Source organism: Phocoena sinus, chromosome X (genome assembly GCF_008692025.1).
Source record: "Phocoena sinus isolate mPhoSin1 chromosome X, mPhoSin1.pri, whole genome shotgun sequence".
NCBI classification, from domain to species: Eukaryota; Metazoa; Chordata; class Mammalia; order Artiodactyla; family Phocoenidae; genus Phocoena; species Phocoena sinus.
The window spans coordinates 67407322-67427718 of record NC_045784.1 but is presented as its reverse complement, the minus strand read 5'-3'; the positions used below and the strand labels follow the sequence as shown (position 1 = coordinate 67427718).

Below are 20397 nucleotides of genomic sequence, written 5' to 3'. Positions count from 1 at the left end.
TAGACATAAATATATTCCAAGTGCAACATTTTCACAGTGTTTTGGGAGTAAAAACAAAAAGATGACAGAAAAATTACGTTGCACAGGAGTTCCACTTATGCATAGTTTCAGACCAAGGTAATTTGATCTGTTGTTCCTAGAGCAGATGGCTCCTTTTCATGGAATTACAGGTTAACAGAATAAGTTCCTAAACCAAGAGACAATAAAAACATATAAACCATTTGAATATAATAATAATAAAAATAACAATAATGACAATAATAATAACACGGAAATCACTCCATATTAAAAATATCTGTTGGGGACTTCCCTTGTGGTGCAGTGGTTAAGAATCCACCTGCCAATGCAGGGGACACGGGTTCGAGCCCTGGTCCGGGAAGATCCCATAGGCCTTGGGACAACAAAGTGCATGCGCCACAACTACTGAACCTGCACTCTAGAGCCCATGAGTCACAACTACTGAGCCCACGTGCCACAACTACTGAAGTCTGCATGCCTAGAGCCCATGCTCTGCAACAAGAGAAGCCACAGCAGTGAGAAGCCCACGTACTGTAATGAAGAGTAGCCCCCACTTGCCACAACTAGGGAAAGCCCATGCTCAGCAATGAAGACCCAATGCAGCCAATAAATAAATAAATAAATGAATAAAAATTTTTTAGAAAGCCACTTTAAAAAAATATTTGTTGGAATAATTGTGTGTACATTTTACAATCAGAATTCAATAACTTTAATAGAAAATGTGAGTTCATTTATCTTGAATTGTATATTGCTGTAGTTGATGGTGTTTACTTTTTGAGGGTTTTACTTTTTTCATTAAACCCGGAAAGTGACAAATGGGAGGTTTGGAGAGAAAATTCTCCAAGGAAAGGAGACACTCAAGAGGCTGCTGTCTGGATGGTAGCTGCAATAGTACTTCTCTCCTAGTTTAGACTTTTCCCTGGAAATCAGATCCAGAGTTGGAAGGGGAAAAAGGCAAAAAGAAAAAGAAAACAAGCAGAGATCTGAGAAACTGATAGTCATGTTTGTAGATATATTTCTTAAAATTTAGCATCTCCATTATTGTAAGAAAATTAGGTGATCACTTACTATATGTAACCTGAAAGGCACTGCTGTAAGACTCACTTTCTTCAAAATATTTTCCTTTCCAGTCTGCTTCAGTGTCTTTAACCCCTCATTAAAAGTGAGAGATTTACACTTTGAGTTAAAGTTCATCCCTAAGGCCTAGAATTCAGATATCCTTTGGCAAATTAATATTAAGCTAACATTAGTCATTAGTACATTAGTGTGAATAAATTTATCAGTTACTGACTAGAACAAGGGAATAAGACAGAAGACAAAGCATACTGATGATGATGAGGGCTTGATAAAGTAAATCACAGCATTGAATACAAACTTAGATGGGCAGGCCTGAAGAGAAGGTGTGGTCCTAGTTAAGCAGCATAAAAATACTGGACACTTGTTCTCTCTGTCTTTTCCTCAAATGATATAAATAATTTTCAAGGGCTTCTGGACTGCCTAATAAATGGGCTATAACCTCAACATTTCCTCTAAGAATGAGGAAATATATCTCCTGGATATATTTCCCTCCTGTTTAAAATAATAGATATGTTTAAAGTGAAATTAATATGTTAATGAAATTAAATCACTGGTCTCCCAAAATGACCCTAAAAAGTGTAATTCATGCTAATATAGAAAATAATAGACACATATAGTATAGACAAGGCCCTTTCGTTACAAGTACCCACAAAATTATTACTTCTAATCCCATTACAACACTGAATTATGTTCAAACACAAATCACTTTAAAGCAAAGAGACCAGGCATAATTACAGTTACCCATTTTAAAACACAATTTAACACTCATTTAACACATCAAAATATGTACCTTATGATGAATAATTAGGATATAAATACATATACTATTGCTAGCAGCACAAAGTCAATCTTCTAGAAGGGTATTATCTTAATAACAAAGTACAAGCAAATCAACACTTGCCTAGAGAAAACATTAGAAAAATTTCCATTCATCTTAGATATTAGAATTCATTTTGATTTCACCAGTTTTTTTTCCCCAAATATATTGGTATTATAACTGTGTGCTTAAAATAACTCCCTTTCTGTAAATATGATGGAGCGCTTCCTTGATTTTCACATTCCTTCCAGATAGGAAGTAGCATGTTTCTTCATTTTAAAGCACACAGATTTTAATTAAAGCACGCTTTGAAACTTAGAGATTTTTGCCAAAGTATTTTTCAAAGTATTCTAATATTTAAGACCTCAGGTTAAATTACTACTCATATCCTGGGTCTGTTTCCTTCATACTAGTACTAAACAGGTAGGAGGCAAGGCATTTTAATGGGCGTCCAATGTGGCCAAAATTAATCTTCTGCACTTTTCTCAAAAGGGGAAAATATTGACTTCCCCAGATGGTGGGAGGGAGGCTGTGCTGGCCTTACAATGGTATGACTGGGGCAAAGCTGGGCCAGAAAAATTACTGAAAACTCTAGGGTCCACATGCCTGGCTGCCTCCAAAACTACTCTGGCTTGTGAATGCAGCTTGACAGTTGCCACCTAACTTAAAAATAAGAAATAACTTCATCGTTTTGCTCTGGCCTAAACTTAGTGGCCTAAACTTAGTGCACTACTTCTTCCATAGGCTCAGAAAGTGCAGTAACCTGTCAGAGGTACCTTGATGTCACTCTAGAAGCATGGTGGACATTTCTTTTACTTGGCAGATCCGTTTCAGAGGTGTTCTCTGTAAAAAGTTTAAGAGAATCAGAACTATGATTATCACCTATCTGCTTTCTCCTGGACCTTTAAAGGCAATTTGGGTCACATTGTATGAACTTTGACAAGCCACCTGCCCTGGTTAGATTAAATATGGCAATTTATACAGTCATAGAGAGTATGTGAATTTATTTCTTGTTCTTATTTTAAACATACCAGAGGCCTGAGTTCAGATTTTCATTCTATTAATAGATGTGACAGATGATTTTTCATACTGATATTGAAATGAAGGAAATAGCTATTTGAGTCTTCAAACACTAGAGTGTAATCACATATGGAGATAAAAATGGTCCATGAGGGCTTCCCTGGTGGCGCAGGGGTTGAGAGTCCGCCTACCGATGCAGGGGACACGGGTTCATGCCCTGGTCCAGGATGATCCCACATGCCGCGGAGCGGCTAGGCCCATGAGCCATGGCTGCTGAGCCTGCACGTCCAGAGCCTGTGCTCCACAACGGGAGAGACCACAACAGTGAGGGGCCCACGTACCACAAAAAAAAAAAAAAAAAGGTTCATGATTTTAACACTGTTTTTGCAGAATAATATAATGTCCATCCTACTTAAAGACAACTAAAATATGATATTGGGATATAAACTGTGATTACTAGTATAAATAGACAATTACATTGCTTCTAAATACAAGGAAACTCAATGTCCATTGTAACAAAACTAAGTGCTTATAATGACTTCAACCTAATAGTCTCTCTTTGTCTTAGGTTCACAGATACAACTGCTGGCTCTAGTTGAGATCATATGTGTATAGTATGTCACTGAAATTTTATAGCTTAAGTTTCAGTCCACATCCAGTTTTTTTTTTTTTAACATAGTTCAGTTGTCAAGGTAGAAGTGGTATGGCTGCTCACAAATGATTTTGCATGGAGTTTTATGTTATCATGCAAATCTTGTCTTGAAAGCCGTCTTCTGAACTCATCAGTGGTAAAGTAGTATATGATTGGGTCAAGGCAGGAATTCAGACTAGCAAGACACAAGGCAATAGAATGAAATATTAAAATCACCCTTCTGGCTAGGCAGCTTTTAATTTCATTGGACTTGACCAGGAAATCTAAAGGAAAACTGAAGTGATAAGGTGCAAAGCAAATTAGGAAAACTCCTGCACAGGTTAGAATCATCTTCAAGGCTTTCTTTTTCTCTCCAAGGTCTTGGGCCACAGGATATTTATCCTGCAGTGATAAAACCGTCTTCCAGGTACAATACAGGACAGTCAGAAGAGGAGTGACAAATCCAATCAACTCGCCAATGGTCATCATGACAACAGACTGGGCTAGATTGACATTCCTGGTAGGAAGATCCACAAAGCATTTTGTTCTGTTGCTAGGGGTGTCATCACTGCTTCGGAGGAGTGGAAATAGCAGACAGGCAAGGCAGATTATTAGCCAGCCAGCAATGCTGATGTATAGGTCATATTTCTGTTTACAGTCGTGGAAGCGAAAGGGGTAGAGGAGAAACCAAAATCTTCGCACACTGATGCAGACCAAGAAGTAGATGCTTGCATACATGTTGACATACTTCAGGTAGAAACAAAACATGCAGAGGCCAGGCCCAAATGGCCAGTCATGATTCAAGTAGTAAAAGATCCTCAGTGGCAAGGAGAGGACTTGTAATAAGTCAGCAATGGCTAGGTTTATCATGAATATCACAGCCCGTTTGGTTTCTTTCATATAGCCATAAAATACCCACAAGGCTAATATGTTCCCTATGAGACCTGGCACAAGAATGACAGTATATGTCACTGCATAGATGAAGTACCGAAAATCTGTATTGGATCCATCTGTCCCAGCACATGTGTCATTAGCAGGCATGTTTCTTTCTAGAGAAACTGCCTTTGCTAAATGGTGGTTAAAAAGCTGAATTTATAATCTACTGCTGCTCTTTCTAAAAGACTGATCATCGATGGGCTGGGGAGACTGAATATAGAATAACCTCCTTTTTATTGCATTGGTCTGGGCTTATATACATGATTTGGGTTTTTTTCAAGTAACTATCTGCATGTTTGCTTTGGATTTGTCTACATTAACTACATTGAAGTCTAATGTGCAAGCACAGATGACAAGCTGTTATAATTTTCCCTTCTTCTTTACTCAGTTAAAAGGCCTCTGGGACGTCATAACAGTTGATCCTCTCCCGTTTGATCATAAATGTGCCATATAGTAGCTCTTCAAATTCCCATATGATGACAGTCATCTCTTTACTGGTGTTTGGCAGGCTGTTTTTCATTTTTTTGGCTCACATAGAAGAAAGGTTTGCTTTAGTACTCAGTGGGTCCACAACTCTTCACAGGTGATTAACTTGGATGGATCATCTTTCTGGGACATTTTCAGTTATGTGTCGTAAACTAAAAAGTGAGAAACAAAGTCAGAGCTGCAAATGAAAAAAAATTAAGCCAATTATTGTCTAGAAATTTTTGAAAAAAAAGCCTATGTGTAGAAAAATCTATTACCTTTAATGGAAAGTTCTGATGTGAATGAGTGTGATTAGTCACAAGTTCCATAAGACACTTTAGATTCACAAGACAGTATAGCTAGAAGGAACCTGAGAAGTAATCTAGCCCCTTACTACTCAAAATGTGATCCATGAACCAGCATTACTAGAGAACTTTTTAGAAATGCAAAAGAATCTCAGATCCCATCTGGCACTTGCTGCAACACAATCAGCAATTTAAGAAGAACCACAAGTGATTCTTAGGCATATTAACATTTGAGAGGCTCTGATGTAGACCACAGCTTCACAAACATCACTGAGGGTCACACTCATCTGGGGAAGTTTAAAAAAATTACAACTTTCCTTAGATTTTCTAGTGTCTCCTGTAGAGATTCTTATTCAGTACTTAGGGCCTGAAATTTGTATTTTTAAAAAGATCCCCATATGATTCAGATATAGCCAACCCAGCCAGCATTTGTCCTTGAACCATCATATAGGGGCCACTGATTTGTTTCATATCTTCCCCAGATGTCTGAAAATTAGTGAGCAACCACCCTCTCTTTAATTACTTGCAATAACAAGGGTCATTTAGCCACTTCTCAATTATCCAAGACAAAAGACCATGACACCAATACGGAGAATCAAAATCCCCAAAAAGTTGACCCAGCTAGGTCCATGACCTTTGTTCTAAAACAAATTTTAGCTTAGGCACCTGGATAGTTCCCTCAAGGCTGCTGAAATGCAGGAGGAATTAATTGACTTTAAAGATATGTGGGAAGAACAAAAATGAAGTAGGAATTATAAAACATCCTACTATGGATTATCAAATCCATGTAGATTATCAAATCCATGTTTGAAGTTGGCTTGATTCAACCCCTGAAGGAATTGTAATTGTTATTATTTTGCCTCAATTGCCTGGTAAGTAAAATAGCACATTTGTTCAAAGATACAATGCACACTTTATTTAAACATGCTGATAAATAGTATGAACTATGCATTCAGATTGAAGGGGTTAAATACTTGAGATTTCTCAGATAAGGAAGTAGAGAGACGGTGTTATAAAATAACAAGAAGCAAGACTGTAAAGAATAACATCGATGTTGAAAGAGTGGCTAAAATTAGAGGTTGTTCAGCTCCCAAACTGAAATACATCTTTGAAATATTTTCACAGGTAGTGATTTTGATTAGGTGACAGGCAAAATTAGGTGGCAGACTAAAAAGTCACAAGCCCTGGGTTTTCAACCTCCTTTTAACTATTTATATAAAAGTCATCACCTGCTAACATCACTGATAAGAAATCAGAACTATACAAATAAACATCCAGTCAACCTCTAATGAACATTCACCTCTCCTATCAAAGCCAATGACTCTTAAATCTATGTCAATCCTGAGCTGTAGCTCTCTTTCCAACTATATATAACACCTCTTCTTTTGGATATTTCATTACCATCTTAAAATTCAACATATGAAAGTGAAGCCATCTTTTCTATTTATTGTCATCTTATTGTCATCTTTTCTATTTATGTCATATCTTGTCAGATAATGTCACCTCTTTGATAAAAAATTTAATGTCTTCTCATCTCACTCAGAGGAAAAATAGAAGTCCTTACAACAAATGGCCTATTTTAACTACATGGTCTGGCCCCTGGTTACTCTTCTGATCTCACCTTCTAAGATTCTCCCCCTTGCACTCTGCTCCAGCAACTTTACCATTCTTGCTGTTAGGTGAACAGACCAAGAACCTTCCTGACTCAAAGCATATGAATTGGCAGTTCCCTGTGCCTGAAATGCTTTAGCCTAGTTATTTATTTGTTTTACTCCCTTGCCTCCTTCAGATCTTTACCCAAGTGGGTCCTTTTCATGAGGCTTTCCCTCATCTTCCTATTTAAAACTGCAGCTCACCTCCAACACTCCCCATCTCCTGTCAGTATTTATTTTATCTATTGCCAGTTGTAACTAACATACTCTTTGATTTTTACTTATTTATTTTGTTTTTATATATTTTCCCTACTAGAATGTAAAGTTCATGAGGACAAGGATTCTTGTGTGTTTTGTTTACTTGCTATAAAACAGAACTGAGGACTGTGGAAGACACAAATAAGTGCTTAGTATTTGTTGAAAGAAATAATTTCAGTAAATAAAATCAATATATCTCACACAAAAATTATCATCCCTCAAAACTTCAAACCAGATTCTGCTCCTGACTTCTTCATTGCTATTAAGTTCACTAATGTTTTCCTAGGTTGTCTCAAAGTCTTGGAGGTATTGGCTCTTTGTCATTTATTTTCCACTTCCAAACAAGTTAGGGAAGATAGCTTCCTATGGGGGAAATAACATATGTTTAGGAGTCAGGATTACCTGGGTTTAAATTCTTGCTCTTTTAATTAATAGCTGTGTGACTTCAGGTATATCACCAAGCTTCTCTGATTCTTTAATTTCTCATAGATAAAATGAGAATAATCATAGTACCTAACTTAGAGTCAGTGTGAGAATTAATTGAGCTGCTGTATATAATTTATTTAGCATAGTGTAAGGTACATAAATGCTTGATAACTGATATTATTATTATTACTACTTTCTGCAACTGCATTATTTCTCATAATATTATTCTTTAAATTTGCATTGTTTATGCTCTAGTTCAGGACCTTATTACTTAATTTATTTCCCTATCCCTTATCATTTTCTACTCCATACTATATAATGCTGTCAGATATTTTTTTCCTTAAAATGAGCTCTTAAAAAGCATTAATGGATTCCTATTGCCCCAAAAATCACAAAATACAGTCTGGCAGTCAATGGCTTCCTTAAATACAGTGCCATCTACCTTTAGGATTTTGTCTCCCAGTGCTCTCCTAACATGTCCAGAACTCCAGCCAAACTGAGCTCCATACTATTCAAACTGACTTTTTCTTCCCCCACAAATAGCTTTTTCCATTTTTTCATTCTGCTACCTCAGCTTGGAATATCTTTTTTTGTTTTGTTTTATTTTTTTGCATACCAGTCCTACTTATTTGTGAAGACCTTTCTCAAATTTCCTGTCCTTTGTGAAAACTTCTTTAACTCAACACTGTTGTCCTAACTCCTTTTTAAAACCCTCATGTATACCTCTTTTAAAGCACATACTTCTTCTGCTTTTTGGTTAGTAACTTATGTCTGTGTCTTATTTATGCCTCTGCTCCCCTTTTCACCCCACTCCACCACAACTATGCCAGAAAATTGTTGAAGTCAGGGGCTGAGTCTTATATATCTTTATACCCCCCAAAGCACCTAGAACTATGTTTGGAATATGTTGGGATCATCCAATATTTATTCAGCATTTATCATTTGCCAGGTGCATGCTTGCTACTGGAGGTATAGGCGGTGGAAAAAGGCACAAAATCTCTGTCTTTTTAGACCTTATAGTCTAGTGAGGAAGAATGATAATTGCTGCACAATATGAAAAATGTGATCATAGGCAATGTACAGTGTTCCCTAAAAACACAAAAAAGGGGAACCAACTAAATATTAAGAACATTTTTGCTCAAGTGATGTGAACTTAAACTCAAGACTATCTTCCTGAAGTCTGTATTTTTCCTGTTGGTTGTTCCCTCACTGGCCACATTTTAATGCTTTTTCATCTGTATATCCTAAACTGCAAACTTGAAATGTTCTTGAATACAGAATCTCCCTTAATATTCTTCTGACTTCCTTCTGGGAGAGCTGGTAATGTTATCCCTTTGTTAAGATAACATTATTTTCTAGTAGGAAAAGTTGCTTGGGATTGTTGGAAAGGCTTTCAAACATGGGGAAAAAAAACCCTAGTCAGCTGTGCTGTAATGAATATAAATATTCCTTTATCTAAGAGCGATGGACACAAAAGATGAAGGAGGCATTTTTTTCAGAGCATATTACTATTTTTTTTGAGATTTCCCTTTCTCAGGAAAGAATCTGTATTGCAACAGACACTGGAACAGACTCCAATTTTAAATGAGCTATTTATTTGAAGTAACATGCCAGATACCTTGATCAATTTTTTCTTGCTTCAGGAGCCTATCCTTACTTAATTTTACTCACTTCCTTGGGAAGAAGAAAAACATAAGAGAAAAAGTGAAACTGATGGCCTGAGTTTAGCCTGATTTCCAGCAATATACCATCCAGAAACTATTCCATATATAGTTCTTGTGGGAAGTTAGTATTTTTATTTATGAATATTTATCAGTTTACCTGAACCTGAAGCTTCACTAAATTTTACTCATGATATGGTTCAAGAGTGTTTTCAGCAATATTATGTATTTGGTTGCTTATTTCTGGGAAAACCTGTTTCAAATGAATATCAGGGATAGCTTTCTGTGTATTTTACTGAGACTTCTTAGTAAAATCTCAGCAAAATGTGTTTCTGTATTTTAATAAAGGGAAGTGAATTATTAAAATTATTAAAAGACCTAATTTATAATGGTGGTCTTTGAGACATATTAGTGGCAAGTAGAGACTATATTTTGGGATGTGGAGCTCTGCTCAGCAACCATCCAATCACAGGTCAAATGCAACTGCTTGCTCAAAAGCCAACTTTATTTTAGAGTTCTGGTTATGTACACACTTTAGTAAGCCAAGAAAAAGCAGACCTAGTGCTACAAGTGACTGCAAATAATGTGGGACAGAACAAGGAGCGTACATGTGTGTGGGAGGCAATTATACTTTTACAATACATGAGTAATCACAAATATTGAATAGATGAGAGCAGAACAATTTCTTCCTGATTCTAATTAGCACACATAGCAAATCTCAGGGCTTCTTTTTCACTTTTGAAAATCTTCAAAGTGAAATAATTTACAGTATTTCCAGAAAACCTGTCCAGCAACTATATCTAAGAGCTGACTACAGCTCAGTAAGCAAATACTTTAGAAAGTCTTTACCTAGTTAATTCTCCTAGGAAGAATGTTCCATCAGAATTTTTATTTTAAAGAGGGGTGGGGGGCTTCCCTGGTGACACAGTGGTTAAGAATCTGCCTGCCAATGCAGGGGACACAGTCTCGATCCGTGGTGTGGGAAGATCCCACGTGCTGCAGAGCAACTAAGCCCGTGTGCAACAACTACTGAGCCTGCGCTCTACAGCCCACAAGCCACAACTACTGAAGTCCACACACCTAGAGCCGGTGCTCCACAACAAGAGAAGCCACTGCAATAAGAAGCACATGCAGGACTTCCCTGGTCGCGCAGTGTTTAAGAATCCAACGGCCAATGCAGGGGACACAGGTTCGAGCGCTGGTCTGGGAAGATCCCACATGCCACGGAGCAACTAAGCTCATGTGCCACAATTACTGAGCCTGTGCTCTAGAGCATACGAGCCACAACTATTGAGCCCATGTGTCACAACTCCTGAAGTCCGCGTGCCTAGTGCCTGCGTTCGGCAACAAGAGAAGCCACTGCAATGAGAAGCCCGTGCACTGCAACAAAGAGCAGCCCCTGCTCATCACAACTAGAGAAAGTCCATGCACAGCAACGAAGACCCAGCACAGCCATAAATAAATAAATAAATAAATAAATAAATAAATAAATAAATAAATAAATAAAAGAGGGGTGTTCTGTATAGATACCACATCTAATCATGCTCCCAACTCCTCTTATCTCTGACATCTATGATTCCTTGATAAGCCAGCTCCATGAAGGGAGGAAATACCTATGTGTGGACAAAGTAGTTATTTAGAGTTATTATTTTGCTATGAAGTTTCACTTAGCTGAATCTAAATGTCTCTTCTGAGATCTGAAGCACATTTTCTCTTCAGCAGATTCTGTATCTTGTTGCTCTGCTCTGAGTAATACGCTTTTAATTACTCGGAGAAAGAAGGAAGGTCATCACTCAATCTCACATCAGAGTGAATAATGCCCAGACATGTTGCCTTTCCTCAGATATCCTAGTTCACAATCATTTTGTATCCCGCAGACCAGCACATGCCAATTGGTACTGGGAATGGGTTACTGCAGAAGCTGTTGAAATCTGTACTGATAACTAAAATTACTTTAGCCACTATCCACTTTCTTGCTCCTACCATCCATTAAAAAAATTAGTTTGTTCTTACATGGCTCCCACCTCTCAGGGTCTCCTTCTTATCCACATGATTTATAGGTGTCTATTTTTATTCTTTCCTTTTTTCTTAAGCAGGGCTTCTCAAAATGTGGTCTCTGGGCTAACATGGTGTATATAATAACTTTTTATTCAAAATACAAGTAACCATTTTACAAAGTTCCATTTTACACGTTACATTTAAAATATTTTCACTTTGTAGAAGTGATGAGAGGATCACAAGTTATGTTACAGTGGGAAAATGGTACGTATTTTCTGTTCTCACTGCTGACACGACTGTGGGGATTTTCCTCAGCTCTTTTGAATGTCACCTTGTGTCTCAGACCAGACATGAGCATTTGGACAAGAAGGGGGATTTTTTTTAAGGAAAGTTATAAGCTTCCAAGCTTACATAAAATAAACTAAGGTCCAAGATAATCAGGTCCTTCTGGACCTTTTTACTTTTTTGCAGTTATTTTTCTTGCAATTTTCTCTTTGAGAGTGTACCCTATCCACTGCTTCACAGGATTAATAGTCTGTGAAAGTGGAGGAGTAAACCAATCTTAAGGGTTCTGGTAAAAAGAGCAAGGGTGAAGTGGAAAATTAAACCAGTCTCCAGGGCCTCATTCCGTAGCTGGCCTTGATTTGGGGTGTAGGTAGCTACCTAATGTGGTGTAAATTCATGGATTGCCAAAAAGCCCTCCTTTAAGGAAAAAGAAAGGAAAAGTCCTTTCCTACTTGTTGGCTGGGGCCCAAACTCCTTTTTCTTAAGGATAAGCCTTTTGCCTTATAGGGAGAGTTTAGGCTTGGAATTTCAGCCTCCCACCCTTAATGATGGAGTGCAGTAATTTAAACCTGGTAACTTTTCTTGGGGAATGTCAGTACCTCAGACAAACTCAGAATTTCTGGATCGTGTGTAATAGACCTCAGAGCTTTTGCATCCTTTGTCTTTCTGCTCATTGTATCAGATCTTTCTGGTGTTGGTACTCAGTGGTTACCCCCCTCTCCACAGTTACTTGTGTTTTACTTATAATATGGAGCCATTTTCTCCACACTATATTATCCAAGGTGTATAGCATTTTGTTTTTAAAAAGCAAAGCATAATATAGAAATGTCTCAGCAGATATTGGGGTCTTCAGAAACTGCATAAAGAATCCTGATGGAAAATTATTTAAATTGAATTTTAAATACTAAAATGCAAATGGCAAAAAGGAATTGTTTAGCCCTCAGTAATTACCCTTAAAAGTGGTCATAGAGCCTTCAGTAATTACTCTGAAAAATTCCCAGGGAACATTTGATATCCAAAGAACAAGACAATTAATCTAATAAAAGAGGGGTGTCTTGAATATTACTTTTTTTTTTAAATCTTTTGGCCTCACTGCACGGCATGTGGGATCTTAGTTCCCCGACCAGGGATCAAACCTGCGGCCCCTGCACTGGAAGCGCAGAATCTTAACCACTGAACCACCAGGGAAGTCCTATCCTTGAATTTTAAATGACAGATAATATATATTGTTCTTCAATCAGGCTTTAAGGGAGGCATAGGAAAGGGGTACAAGACACTGAACACTGTTATCCCAGATGACTGAATATAAGCCTCTCCTAGTGGTGGTTTTGTCTTTGCTGGACCTGTTTTATTTTATGGCTCTTGGTAGTATGTCTTCTCTCAACAGGTTTCTAGTTGGTTACTTCTCAATCTTCTACCATGTTTTCTATACTTAGAAAGTAGATCCTATAAATTAATCAAGATTCTCACTTCAAAAAATAAGTCCCCAAAGTCCTTTAAGTCACTGTCTAAAGAGTAACCACATACCAGGAACCATTACTGTGGTCCTACAGTTCTTCCAGCATCAACAGCCCTCCTGACTAGTAGAAACAAACTGAGTCTTCTGGAAACTCTTGGCTCTTAGAGGTATTTTTCTGATTACTGAGACTGAAGTGTCATTGAAAAAGATGACTGTATTCCTTGACTAATTTTCCACCAGTGATGGGAATGTTGTGACAGACGCATGGCCCTTGGCATAGGTGGAAGCAGAGAGGGTGGCACATCCCTGCTAATGTTTCTTCTTCCCAGACTCTCCTTTTTTATAAGCCACCATATCTGAGAAAAGAGCTATGACTGTAAAGTGTTAGGAGTGGAGGGTTCTCTTCCCTGGATCTGTCTCCGAGAGGAGGGTTATAGGGGGTAAGGTGGGGAGAGTCCTAGACTAACCTCAAAGACCCTTGTTCTAAATCTACTGTACCCATGGATCCAAGAACCAGATAATGACATATTCACTTGGAGATCACTCTAGCCCAAGTCTGGAATAAGGATGCCCCAGGTATGAAACATCAAACATCAAATTAGATTGTAGGTCCTCACCAGAACTGTTGTCACATTTGTCTGAGATGACATCATATACATATTGATTGAAAAGAGGTTGTAAAAATTGTCATATGGGACCCTTTCTTAGGACACTCTCTTCATCCCACACTAATATTTTAGGTACTAGATTCACAAATACCGAGAAATTTTACTCTTCTCTAGGACAGGGTTGAAGTGTCCTAAAGAATCACAGACCACATCTGAGGTCAAGCCTAGGATTATGTTAGCCTCTGGAGCTTGATACATGTGCAATATTTGACTGGAATTTTGTGTATTTGTTTTTACTGCATAATGCTCTGTTAGCAAATAAAATAATTTTTCAGTGAGTGTCTTTATTTGTAATAGTTGGGCCATTTCTGGTGACATTTCACTGGAGTGAAAGGTAATATAGTTCAAGATTGGGATATAATGAAGGACAAGCCAATGTTGTCCTTCACTGATCTTGTTCTTTGGCTTTAAAAGCAGATATATATCGGGACTTCCCTGGTGGTGCAATGGTTAAGAATCTGCCTGCCAATGCAGGGGACATGGTTTCGAGCCCTGGTCTGGGAAGATCCCACATGTCATGGAGCAACTAAGCTCATGCGCCACAACTACTGAGCCTGCACGCTAGAGCCCGTGAGCCACAACTACTGAGCCTACGTGCCACAGCTCCTGAAGCCTGTGTGCCTAGAGCCCATGCTCTGCAGCAAAGAGAAGCCACCACAATGAGAAGCCTGTGCGTCTCAATGAAGAGTAGCCCCTGCTCGCGGCAAGTAGAGGAAGCCCATGAGCAGCAACAAAGACACAATGAAGCCAAAATAAATAAGTAAATAAACAGATAAATTTGTTTTAAAAGAAGCAGATATATATCATCTACTGTTTTCTTGCAGTCTGTAGTATGAGTTGGAAAGTATCTAAGAAACCCAGAAAATCCCTTCCTCTAAAGTCTTTTGCAGATGTTCCTACAGAAAGACTATGAGCTTCTATTCTGTTTTGACTCAAAGGATAGAGTGTCATCTTCCACTTAAAATGAATAGGCAAGCAAGTAAAGAATACTGACGAACGATTGCAAACTTTTTGTACATTTCCAGCATAGTATCAGTAACACTCAGCAATATTTCAGGAGGAACAGACATTCATATTTTATCTCTGTTTACAACATTTTGACATGAGCAATAGCTGTACTTCCTTTCTATTATGTTAAATATCACAACTTTATTATTTTAGACTAACATATTTCTACAGATATCTTTATCAGATACAGATTGAAGCATATCATGCACTTGTGCAAAATCCTTCAAATATTCACACTTTGATGATGTAAATATCTGATATTCAAAGCTCTATTTTCTCTCTTGAGCCCAATCTCTTATTACACTCTTCCAAATGTCCTAGGCTTCCACCATGCCAGGCTTATCTTGAATACATCATGTACCTTTTAATGTCTCTCTCTCTTTTAATTTAGTCAGAATGTCTTCAAGGTCCAATCCCTTATCCTCACTTTCCCACTTTGATAGGAAAATTCTTGATAGAAAGGAGAATTTCTATAATCTCATTTCTTCCTCCAAGACTCTCTTGAGTTCACCCAAACTGGAATTAACTCACCTTCCTTTGACTTCCCACTGCATAGTGCATATACCTCTATTATAGTCTGATGTGTTTCATCCTGTCTGATAGTACAGTTAGTTGTCTATATAACCACTAGATTGTAAGCTTTCTGAGAGTAGGAACTCTGTCCTAATCATCTATGTATTTCTCACAACACTTAGACCTGTACTAAATGTTCATTGGTAGACCTTTAGTAAATGTCTGTTAAATTTGGATACAAATGTCCCTGCAAGTCTGTAGAATATTTTTTTCCAATTATCCAGTTCTGTATAAATTTTGAAATATGTCACTTAAAGGCTTTTCAAGTTATAAAATCTAAAAACATATTTAGTAATTTCTAGCTATTGTTTTAATCATTGATATTGGCTACTGCAAAGTATTTGGAGATTACAAAACCACTTTTTAAAGAGTTTTTCTTTTTTATTTGCTGAGAATCACATCTGAATTATTTTCTGTATGAAGTTGTCTTTTTTGTGGAGGACAGGCTCCGGATGCACGGGCTCAGCGGCCATGGCTCACAGGCCTAGCCGCTCAGCGGCATGTGGGATCTTCGCGGACCGTGGCACAAACCCATGTCCCCTGCATCAGCAGGCAGACTCTCAACCACTGCGCCACCAGGGAAGCCCTATCTTTCTTATTGGTCACCTGCCAATGGATAAAATAAGTGCTCTGGATGCCATACCATTGAACTGATTACAATTTCCTCCATGGTTTCCTCAAAACAATCAAATGTATTCACTTAAGTGTTTGGGAATCAAATTGAAGAAATTTCAGAAACAATCAAAAAGAAAATTCCTCCTTCACAGCAACAGTGGCCCCCACAAGCTCCATGCTCACTTAACGTTTAAAAAATTATTCAACTACAATTTTACCATATTTATCTGCAAGCTCTGAACTAAGGCAGAGTACACGACTCAAAACACACTAATTGCCTTTTTAAAAAATCTCAACTCTTAATGTACATATAAACAGCCACATTGTATTGCAATCAAGTGAAGTGCAAATAAAAGGAAGTCAGGTTTTAAAAGTATTACCCTCCCACCACACACACAAACACACACAACCCAAAATGGAGAAGAGCACACTTCTTTGTGGTAATGTGGTGCTATTTTTACTTTTTTTTTTTTTCCACCACCTGCTACCTTCATATGGCAGGAAATGACAACTCCCTCCCCCACCACAGTCAGGGAACTCACCAAGTACCAAAAGTGTGTTGAACAGGCACTTGTTCCCAAAATCTGCAGTTGAGAAAAGATTATATTTTTTTCCTATTACATTTACCTGCTGGTTCGCTCACTTTTATATCTGACATAAGCCAATTGTTTACGTCTCTCTCTCATTATCTACTCAGAGAGTACAGCTGGACTTCTGGATACCTAAGTAATTTAGGCATAAGCTTGCTATTTAGTTATTTCCAATGCCTTTCCCTTAAATGTATCTTGTGAAAGGCTAAGGGGAGAAGGTACTTTGAAACCAAAACTGGTGACAGTAAATAAAAGGATTTTTTTCAGGGAATGGCATTATTTGCAGTATTTGGTTGGTTTTTGATGACTCTTTATATCACTGGATTGAAAACTAAGTGACTAGCCACTTCTTGAGATTCATTGCAATTGAGTTCATTGCATTTTCTTCCTGCTTTATTTGTAACTTTTTAACAAGTGTTAAAGCAATGACATTTAGCTCTAAGTGATGGCAAAAAAAAAAAAAAAACTTGAATTCAGATGTTCCCCCACCTCATACTTACCAACTTAAGTGTATGTCAGGGTAAACGAGATAGGAGAAACAACTCTTTGACAGTTTGGAATGCCAATCGGTTGTTTCAATGATTGACATCAGTGACAGAGTAATTGCGAACATGAGAAATATGGTTATTCTTTATTTTAAGATGATCATCAAATGGTAATGTGCTTCCATCATTTGTTCGTGTAACTGTCCATCGATCATATCAACAAGGCTTCACAGACAGGATAAAAGGAAAGTTGAAACAAATGACTAGCAATCTTAAGGGCAAATTTATCTAAAACTGGGACCCTTCTCTTTCACTGTTCTTCCCAATACTGGGTATGTCACTGATACACTAATAACTCAAAGTTTTGACTTTAAATTTTTCTTTAATCTCCTTCCTCCCTCTGTCCTGTTCCTTTTCTCTTCCTCCTATTTAGACTGCAGCTTCCTCCAACTGACCTTCTCTGCCACACTGTTGTTATCTACATTGTTTTTTCCTTAGCTCTAGTTCTATCTATCTGACTATTCTATTCCTTATTACTCTCACAAACTCTTCAACTATGTCATCAACATGTCCTACATACCACACCAAGGTATTCATCTCCAATAAATTTCCTTTGCCTGGGAGGATGGATGGTATTCTCTATGTGAACTTATTTATCTGGGAAAAGTCACCCAAGAGATACAATACAGCACACCTGCACACACACACACACACACACACACACACACACACACACACACACATTACCTTTCTAGACTCCATTAATGAGTTGAAACATTTAAGACATTGGGTTCCTCACAGTGATAATATTTTTTAAAAAATAAAGTTATTGGAAACAACAATGCAGAACTATAGTCAATATCTTGTAATAACCTATAATGGAAAATAATCTGAAAAAGAATATATATATATATATATTCTTAAATCATATTTAATAGTGAAAGACTGAATTCATTCCTCCTAAGATCAAGAGTAAGTAAATAATGTCTGCTCTCTTTCCTTCTATGCAACATTGTACAACTTTCCAGGGCAACCAGGCAAGAAAAAGAAAATAAGGTATCCAGACTAGGAAGGAAGAATCAAAATTATCTTTATTTTTAAATGACATGATTGTCTATGTAAAAAAATACAATGCAATCTTCAAAAAAAGAACTACCAGAACTAATAACTGAATATAGCAAGGTTTCCAGAAAAATATCAATAAAGAAATATCCACTGTATATCTATGTACTAGTAATGAATAGTTGTACATTAAAAATTAGAAAAATATAACCTTTACAATACCATCAAAATATGAAATACTTAGAAATATACCTGGTAAACGATGTCGAAAAAACTGTACACTGGTATTCACAAAATCTTGCTGAGAGACTAAAAGACCTAAATAATGGAACAACATATATTAAAATAAATAAATAGATAGATAGATAAATGAACAAACTTATCAGGAAGCAAGCAATCAAATGAGTTTGTCTTTCCTGAGCTGTCACTTTGAAAAGCTATAGGCTTATTCCAATTACATTCCTTATTGCTCAGGAAAATTTTGGAGCTCTCCCTTAGAATTGCACTCAGAGTCTGCCTCATATACTTTAGAATAATCCCTGTGGTGAAAAACCTTTGTCTTTTAAGGGTAGTTGAATTTTGGAAATAGTCAAAAGCCATTCAGAAATAAGTCTGAACAATGAAGTTAAGGATCAAGTTAAACATGCCATTTTTGGCTCAAAGCAAGGTATGATAAGGTATGACCATAGTGTGTTATGACATATTTCTCTTGATTAGCTCAAATCCAGTCTCAAAGATAATTTCAAAGAACAAGTTATGAGACTATTTGGTGAAACACAGCATCACTACTGTAAGCATATAACTTTGCATTTGAGGGTGACATTTATTCAAAAATATAAATAGTGATGTATTTATTTAAATTAGTAATAGCAAAGTCAATTTAGTGTAATGAAAATAATATCAGATTGAGAGTGAGAAGACTTGAGTTCTTGTTTCACCTCTGCCATTGAATATCTGTGTAACCTCGAGCAAGTCAATTTATCTGGACCTCTATTTCTTCTCTGAAATGTGTAGGTTAAGCCAAATAACTTTTAATAGCATTTCTAGCTCTAATATTTTGTCATTTTATTTCTGGATTTTATTCATTTTATTTTTATTTATTTATTTATTTATTGGTGCACCATGCGACTTCCAGGATCTTAGTCCCCTGACCAGGGATTGAACCCGTACCCCCTGCAATGGAAGCACAGAGTCCTAACCACTGGGCTGCCAGGTAATTCCTCTACATCTGGGTTTTAAATAGCCCTGGCATTCCATTTCATATATATGTTTTCATGTACATGCATTATATAATTATTGCATAATATGCAAACATTTTATAAATAATGAGGAATGATTTGTAGTTGGCAAGAAAACAGACTCTGGAGCCAGTGTTCCTGTATTCAAATTGAGGCTCTGCAACTGACTAGCTGTGTGACTTTGAGCAAGTTACATAAACATTTCTACATCTCAATTGCCTCATCTGTAAAATGAGATAACAGTAAGTTCCTCTATGGGTATTTAATGAGTTGTTATTTGTAAGATTCTATACCAAGTGCCATATAAATTATTAAATAAAATGAACAAATTCTTAGCATTTTAAACAGTGTAAAATAATTATATGTATGCATAAATGCTGTCGCTAAAGACTGAATGCTGGTTAATGTCTCAAGGAGGAAATCATTTAAACAAATTACATAGATGACAAGTTACATACCTATTAATACAAATTATAAATTGCATACCTATTAATACAAAGGTTTTACTGTTGTTGTTCATCTTGTTTAGCTTTTTTGTTTGTTTGCTAGTTGTAATAGTTGAGTATTTCTCTTTTTCTCTCTTAAGCCTGAGGTTTTATCTTGACTATGGACTTTCATGGCTATTAATAAATGAAAATGTGTTTGAATTTCCCCTAGTTAATTTGAATTTTATATCACAATGGAGATTCAGGCTCAACCAACACTTTCATTTGTTAATACTTCCAATGGAAGTATAGTACTTTAATTGAGCCAACAGATATTTATTCCACAGAAGACTACAGAAATATATCAACTGTGTAACCTACTCCACCTATAATTAATCACAAATTTACGTGTGTTACAAACATAATATGTTTTGGACAGATGCCTAAATTTTTCTCCTTGTCTCACTGAGCTCTCCAGCTATTGTCATCCTGTTTACCTCAGGAAAAATCTCAAGTGATCTTGAGAAGAGGCTCTTTCCCTTTTTACAAGAAAGTGCAACTGGAAAGAAAGGATGGAGTGGCTTCAAGTTGGCTTTCATATATCCATAAACCCATACACTAAATACTTAAGTTAGACATGCACACATTCACATACAAAGGATATTTTCACTACAAGGTATTGTATTATTTATTAAAACCCTGACCTCATGGTTAGGAATATAACT

The 20397-nt window shown here is 37.0% G+C and overlaps 1 protein-coding gene across 6 annotated transcripts in view; it reads right to left on the bottom strand.

Moving 5' to 3' along the window:
* Positions 1–571: 571 nt before the first annotated feature.
* GPR174 (G protein-coupled receptor 174) overlaps positions 572–20397 on the bottom strand; it is a 36963-nt gene continuing 17137 nt past the window's right edge. For 2 of the 6 annotated variants that reach the window (XM_032620631.1, XM_032620629.1), the window contains 2 exons: positions 18262–18327; positions 572–5163 (listed from right to left, as the gene is read on the bottom strand). In XM_032620631.1, the coding sequence (XP_032476522.1) occupies positions 3603–4604 (1002 nt within the window). In that variant the 5' untranslated portion in view covers positions 4605–5163; positions 18262–18327 and the 3' untranslated portion in view covers positions 572–3602. The remainder of the gene's footprint in view (positions 5164–18261; positions 18328–20397) is intronic. The other 4 variants (XM_032620633.1, XM_032620635.1, XM_032620630.1 and 1 more) reach the window with 3 other exon arrangements.